Here is a 7,708-nt window from a genome sequence, read left to right on the forward strand (position 1 = left end):
CACTATTCATGATAGCAAAGGTAGGCAATCAACCTAAGTGTCCATCAACAGATGAATAAATAAAACGTGCCATATAATCACAATAAAATACTATTTCGCCATAAAAAAGAATGAAATCATGTCATTTGTAGCAACATGGTTGGATCTGGAGGTCATTATGTTAAATGAAATAACCCAGGCACAGAAAGACAAATTCTATATGTTCTTACTCATATGTGAGAGCTAAAAAAAGCTTATCACATGTAGATATAGAATGAAGGATAAATACCAGAGGCTGGGAAGGGTGTGAGGGTGGGAGGGGGAAATGAAGAGAGGTTGGTGAACGGGTATGAACTTACAGTTAGATAGAAGAAATAAGTTCTAATGTTTGATAGCAGATAGCAGACTGGGAGAGAACTTGAAATGTCACCAACACATACAAATGATAAGTACTCAAGGTGACGGACACCTTAATACCCTGACTTGATCACTGCACATTCTATGCATATAGAAAGCACTCACATGCACCCCATGAATATAAAATGTTATGTATCAATAAAGAAAAAAGTTAAATTCAATCTTTCTTGTTTCCCTTTCATTATTACTTTATCATAATTATGATTTTATATACTTAGAATGAAAAATTATCTAAACAGATTCATGAGATATTATGAGAGAAGACTTGAACAGTAGTTACTGGCAACATCTGAAAGGCCTCCTCTGCTAGCTGAGTGTCATACTAGGGTTAAACAAGGCTATGCTAAGATTCCTCAGGCCAGCTTTGCCAGGATATTGTGGACGGAAGAACTAGGAAAGGTGATGGGTTACTACAAATAAAACAGTACTTTATGCAACTGAGTAAAACTAACATAAATCTTGGAGGTAGGAAAAGCTGATCTGCTTCCAATTTTATGCCTCTTCTAATATTTGTTATTCTTTTTGTTTTGTTTTGTAACTTTATCCAGTATCGAGAACATAAGCAAGATAGCCTAAAATGGCATAGTTGAATACTTCCTTACCTCCCTCTAGACAAGGAAAAAGGAGGTTTGTCACACATATATGGAAATGTCCTTTCTTAGGGGCTTGCAGCACCCATCAAAACATGCCGGCTGTTCCTGGGCCTTGGAACACATGGCCAGGCAGGATTGGAAATGGAACTGGATGCAGTTTACCTGAACTACATAACCAGGGCTCCTTTCATCTTTATCAGTCAGTAGACCATAAGGCCAAACTCCAGGGTTTGACTTAGTCACTAGAGGAGAATTGGACCCTAGCACTTACCATTACTGAGAAGACAGAGAAGTCCAGCAGCTGAAACACCCCCAGAATCATCTCATTAGTGCCAGAAAGGGGGGCCAATAACTCTCAGAGAAGTGGCTCTGGCTTATGTGGTATCATTTAGGATGGCTGCTCCCCTCCTCCCCCTCACACCCTCTTACATCTACTCATGTCAGTGTTCTGAGCTTCATTACGGGAGGCCTGTCTTTCATCAGAGTAACAGATGGCAGGGGTGGGTGGGCATATATGGAAAGGATTATAAATTCCACTTGCAAGAAGAAATTTTAAAGTGGTTCTGAAATTTCTTCAAATGGGTTTATGCCTACATGAAGGGCTGATCCTGAAATTAGGAGTGGTTAGCATCAATGAAGTGCCTAGTTGGGCAAAGAGTAATTTATTGAAGATGTAAGATAAGAATCTAATTCTTATTGAGAGGTGACAACATTTGGACTAGGGCAGTTGCTTCTCACCTAAACAACCATATGAAATTCTTCACTGCTAGAGTGAGTCACACCGTCTTCTCTTGAGCCAGCTGATGATTGCATTTTGCTCATGTTAGCCACGGAAATCCTTTTAATCCAAATAGTTCAAATATAACAGCAGCTAGATCTATAGTTTTGTCCTTCCAGCATGCTTTTTCATCCTCCTCCTTCTAGGTTCTAGCTCCTGCCCTGATTTCCCTTTGGGAAACGTTTTAAATCAGGAGGTCCTAGGTGGAGTATTTAATTAAAAGATAGGGTACATGATCTAGTCCTGGCCAATCAGAGTATGTCATCTCCCTAGCAATAGTGATTGAGTCATGTGACCCAAGTAGGACCAATCAATGTCTTCTCTGGGACTTTTCATCTGGACTAAAATGGAAAACTGCTTTTTAAAAATCTGTTTAAAATAAACAATTTTAAACATGCAAAAGAAGTGAGAATACCATGAACCTCCTTATACTTAACACCCAGTTCCAACATTTATCAACTCATAGACAATCCTTAAAAAGGATAAACTTTCTTTTTATACTGGGGCTGTCAGACCTAGGAGGAAGACGATGTTGCCAACAGACATCACATCTGTCAGCGGAGAGGGCCTGACTTCAGAATAAACCCAAACACAAAGCAGAACTGAGACAGAACTCTGAGCACCCTATTTGAGCTCCTTACACCAGTTGAGCCCGAAGTCACTATCACCCCTGTACTTTCTTTTTGCTTAAGGCAGATTTAGGTGGATTTCTATCACTTGCAAGAAGTGTTGTCCAATATGAAAACCTTAAAGAAACACTCCATAAATAATTTTTTAAATCTTGTGTTTATTTTTGAGCTATTTGGAAAATAGAAATTTTATGGAAAATCTTTAAGGGAATAAAAGAAAAAAAGCACTCCAAGATGTATTAAAACAAAATCATCAGCATTTTAATATCACTATGCCCAAATGATAATTCCACTCCACTGGGGACAGCCATCCACTAAAAACTTTAAACTAAATAACATAAATATCATTAAGAGATATAACAAAGGGTAAATAGTTTCACCCCCAAAAACTTGACTAACAGACTGGACACACTGGCTCACACCTATAATCCCAGAACTTTGGGAAGACAAGGTGGAAGGCTCGCTTGAGGCCAGGAGTTTAAGACCAGTCTAAGAAACATAGTGAGATCCCCACCTCTACAAAAAATAAAAAATTAGCATGGCATGGTGGCATGTGCCTACAGTACCAGCTACTTAGGAGGCTCAGGCAGGAGGATTGCTTGAGCCCAGGAGTTCAAGGCTGCAGTGAGCTATTAATATGATGACACCACTGCACTCCAGCCTAGGCAACAGAGTGAGACTCTGTCTCCAACAACAACAATAAGAATTGACAAACAAAATAATCAAGTCTCCAAACCTACACAGAATTTCTGATTCTAAATTATCCTCAAAGCAAAGAATGAATGAATACAATCACTCCTACATTAGCATTCTGGTATGCCATTCTTGGGCATGTAATGAACTATTTTATTCCTCCACTATCCACTTTGATAGCACAATACTTACACTTTTGCTTTGCTAGTTCTTGTATTATATCTTCATATACTTGTGAAAAGAGGTCTTCTTCAGATTTCGTTCCATCTAGGTAAACTGAGAATGGGAAAAGAGGGCAGTTTAAATGCTAACAGGCTTATTAACATAGGATGTTTACCTTAGCACCTGACATCTCCCACAAATACCAACAGGTTTAACCAAAGAACCGAGGACCATACCTTCAAAGAAATTAATAGCAATTAAAGAAATAGATCACAGCCAGGTACAATAGGTCAAAAGTTTTTATTTGTTACAGATAAATCCACACTGGCTTATGTGACAATTATTTAAGTAAAAGAGAAAAGAAAAAAAAGAAGAAAGAAAGAAAGAAAGAAAGGAAGGAGGGAGGGAGGAAAGAAAGAAGGAAAGAAAGAAAGAAAGAAGGAAGGAAGGAAGGAAGGAAGGAAGGAAACAAAGAAAGAAAGAAAGAAAGAAAGAAAAGAAAGAAAGAAGAGAGTTAAGTGGCACTGTGCATGTAGTACTTTAGGAGCACTGAAGAGGTGCTTGCCCAACAGGGTCATTTAAGGGAGTAATTCTCTAACATGTATATTAGGATCACCTGTGAAGCTTCTTAAACCATGCAGTGGTCTGGGCTCTGCCACATATATACTGAATCAGAACTCACCAGACCCAGAAGATACGTATTTTTAATAAAACTGGCATAAGCAGCTTTAGAGAAAAAGTAGAAGTTACCTAGGTTAAAGGAAGGAAAGGGCCTTCTAGTCAGAAAACAACATGGCAGAGAGGTACGAGAGAACTTTGCCTGTTAGGAAAAAGATGCACAGTTTGGAATGGCTAGAATGTGGGGGGGAGGGGAGCAGCAACAGGTGAGAAATGAGATTTTGGACCAAGGCCGTGCCTTAGTCTTTAGAGGCCTCGATGTCTAGCTGTTTGGATGCTATCCCGGAGACACGGAGACCACTGAACGTATTCAAGCAGCACAGGAGCACGGTCGGATTTGCATTTTAGGTGAAAAGGGAGAGAAAGGCAGCAAGAGGACATCCCTGTAACCCATGGCCCAAGCTGGAACTGGTGCAGCCAGAACCGGAGCACTGGACCAGGGGATGAGCTCCCTGTGCTTTCTGCTCAGCTCTGACACAGCCACCTGTCCCGCAGGTCAACAGGTTTCTGACAATATGGACACACCCCCTTTCCTGTGAAAAGTGTATGTCAGCTCTGCTTCTTTTGCCTTATCCAACAGACTTCTGCTATCTTCTCTGCATTGAAATCTACATTCCAGTCATCTGTTCTTAGTTCAGGCCACAGATCCAAATTGCTACATTTTGTCTCTCAGCCACCTCAACCTCCTTAAGTGCAAAACAGACTTGCATTCCTCCCTTACAAATCTGCAACTCCTTCGCCTTTTCCTGTTTTCTGAAATAACACCTGTCAGTTGCTGAGGTGTCTGTCATCTTCCCGCCCCCTCTGTAGCTATTCTATCACCCAGTTCTACTGAGTGCAAGCATCCAATATAACACCCTCTACGTCCATCCTCCACACAGCCAGAGGGAGCTTACCAGAACAAGAATTTGTATGAATCATGTCCTTGTTTAAACCTCTCCGTAGAGAGCTTCCCTCTTCTCTTAGGACAATGACCAAAGTCTTTATCTGGCCTACTGGCCTTTTAGGGTCTGGACCCTGCCTATTCAGCATCAATTCTCTCCCTTGGCTTCTCCTACCACAAAGCTTTCTCTACACCAGCTTTCTTTCAGGCGCTGCTCGTTCCTTCCTGCCCCCTGGCCTTTTTGTGTGCCCTGCCGCAACTGGGGTGATCTTCCATCCCCTCAACCCACCTTCCTTTATTCAGTTACACCCATCAAAGTTTGGTTTAAATGTAGCTTCCTCAAGGAAGTCTTCCCCTACCACTGGGATTTGGGCAGTCCCCTAGAGCTTGGTGTCACAGCACTTACCACAGCTGGAAAGGACATGGTTGTGCAGCTAATGTCTGTAATGCCTGTTTCCCTGGTAGAATGTCACTTGCATGAGGGTTGGGGCTAGTTCTGCCTTACTCAACTTGAGAGCTCCGGGGCAGCACCTTGCACCTGGAAGGCATCATTCAATGCTGGTGGAATGAATAACTGTCCAGACCTTCACAAGAGCCACAGACAGAGAAACAGAGACTAGGAGAACAGGCTGTAAGAGGGGCAGCCCAGAGTGTTCTGCTTCAAGTATCCCTTTATAATCTTCTACATCACCTTTCTTTTCTGTACTTTGAGATGAAAGACAAGCAAAAGGCTTTGAATGGGGGAAGAAAAGGCACTTACCAATTTCCCACGTGACGTTCTCCTCCATTTCTCGTCTGTGCTTTAGATACATGGGCCACACATGGCCGTCAAAGTACCCTGGGGGGTCTGGAGGATTGTAGACCCTTGTACTATCAAAACACGTAGGAAACTTATTTTGACAGAAACACACAATTGATAAAGTAAAATAATAATGGTCAGCATAATGGGAAAATCACTCGGAGATTAAATCTAAACAGGATTACACGTTCTAACTCGATGGCAGTTAGAAAGACAATAAAATGGATTTAGTTCTCTGATCCTGAAATTAACTTTGTAATTCACTATCATTCATAATTATCTTTTTCTTCTCTAGTGCCTTATAAAAGAATTAAGGGACAAATAGTATAAATAATGATAGAGATACTGACATGTTGGATTAAACTTTAAACTAACTGATGTTCTTTGTAGCTGTAGCAGAATACACAGCCACTAACTCAAAATTATAATCAACATGGGATTGCTTTGTTTTAAGATTTAGGAGAAATGAGCCAAATAGCTAGATGTAAGGCCCTTTTCTTAGAAAAGTAATTTGCTAACAGTGGATGACCATTTATGGAAAAAGGTTTTGCTCCTTGTATAAAAGAGTTAAGGTTGTCCTTGTTTGGAAAGTGAGCTATACACATTGCTCAATAATGTTGCTTTCCTCATTTTTCCTAAATTTAGTCTTTTGAATTACAATCCACAAAGATAAATTTAAAACTTACCTCCTCCTCCTCTTACATTCTTCATATGGAATGGTCAGAAAATAGCTTCTATTCCATACAGTGGCGAGGGGCCTAAAATAACAGCATATTTAGTACGCAAGGTCTTTTTCCCATTCGTTCAGAGTCAATATTAGAGTAAAGATGCTTACTTATAATTAAAGAGAAGGAAACCTTCGATGATTAGAATGGGAGTTTCCTCAGCATTTCCCCAGTCTGTTGATACCACAGAGTGCCTTGGATTTTCCATCCAGCAGGAAATGGCTGACATCATCTTTTCCATGTTAAGTGCTTCAAGCACTTCAAACAAACACACAAAAATATGAAATCAATACAACAAAAATTTTGTGATGTGACTTTTTGCATATCCAGGGTTCTGTAAATGTATAAGATAACATCATTTTATTTACCCTTCAAAATACCTAACAACAAATATTTTAGATAATAAATTAAAACTCTAATATTGATAAACTGGAGTGTTTAAAACATTTTTATTATGGAAAATTTTAAACATCTAAAACAGTAGAAAGTACATTGAACTGCCATGTCCCTATTACCAGTTTTGACAGTCATAAACTAATGGCTAACCTTGCTTCACTTATAACTTCTACTCTCTCTCGACTACACAAAAATTCAAAAATTTTGGAAGACAAATATCTATAGATAAGTTTGAAAGATAAATGACACACTGGGGAAAATATCTGTAACGTCTTTGGCAAAGAGCTCTTATAGATAAATAATAAAAAGTCATAAAAAATTTATGAAGAACACAAATATGTCATTTTCAAACTTAAAATGTGCACACTTTTCTGAGCTGACAATTGCAATTCTAGGAAAGTAGCCTATACCAGTGTTTCTCAAAGGGTGGTACTTAGAGCAGTAGTATCAGCATCACCTGGGAACTAGTCAGAAATGCAAATTCTTGGCCTCACTCCAGAACTACTGAATCAAACCACCTGGGCTTAGAGGTATTTTTAGTGGAAGGTTTTAAAATTATGATTAATTTATTTAATAGATATAGAAATATTAAGATTTTTTTTCTTTGTTTTGGTGTTAGTTTTGGTAAATGACATCTTTCTAGGAAACTGTCAATTTCATCTAAGTTTTCAAATTTATTTGAATAAAGTGTTTGTTTATAATATCCTCCTATCTCTTTAATGTCTATAGGATCTATAGTGATATTACTTTCGTTGCCTTTGATATTGGTAATCTGTGCCTTCTCTTCTCTATTTTTTTCTTGATCAGTCGTTTAATCTATTGTTTTCTTGATTAGTCTTGTTTAATCTGTTTGGGGATCACTCAGACTCTTTTTTTTTTTTTTTTTTTCTAACACAGTCTCACTTTTTTTCCCCGGGTAGAGTGCCATGGCGTCAGCCTAGCTGACAGAAGAGTAAAGTGGACCCTGCATTTGCCT

General features: G+C 39.2%; 1 protein-coding gene across 2 annotated transcripts in view; it reads right to left on the reverse strand.

Moving 5' to 3' along the window:
• NMRK1 (nicotinamide riboside kinase 1) overlaps positions 1 to 7,708 on the reverse strand; it is a 31,183-nt gene that overhangs the window by 7,517 nt on the left and 15,958 nt on the right. The window contains exons 5-8 of one of the 2 annotated variants that reach the window (XM_012644418.1): positions 6,447 to 6,594; positions 6,298 to 6,369; positions 5,573 to 5,682; positions 3,282 to 3,365 (exon numbers count right to left, since the gene is read on the reverse strand). In XM_012644418.1, coding sequence (XP_012499872.1) covers positions 3,282 to 3,365; positions 5,573 to 5,682; positions 6,298 to 6,369; positions 6,447 to 6,594 — 414 coding nt within the window. The remainder of the gene's footprint in view (positions 1 to 3,281; positions 3,366 to 5,572; positions 5,683 to 6,297; positions 6,370 to 6,446; positions 6,595 to 7,708) is intronic. The other variant, XM_012644419.1, reaches the window with a different exon arrangement.

This window comes from Propithecus coquereli, unplaced genomic scaffold (genome assembly GCF_000956105.1).
Source record: "Propithecus coquereli isolate 6110/MARCELLA unplaced genomic scaffold, Pcoq_1.0 Scaffold211, whole genome shotgun sequence".
Classification (NCBI taxonomy): domain Eukaryota; kingdom Metazoa; phylum Chordata; class Mammalia; order Primates; family Indriidae; genus Propithecus; species Propithecus coquereli.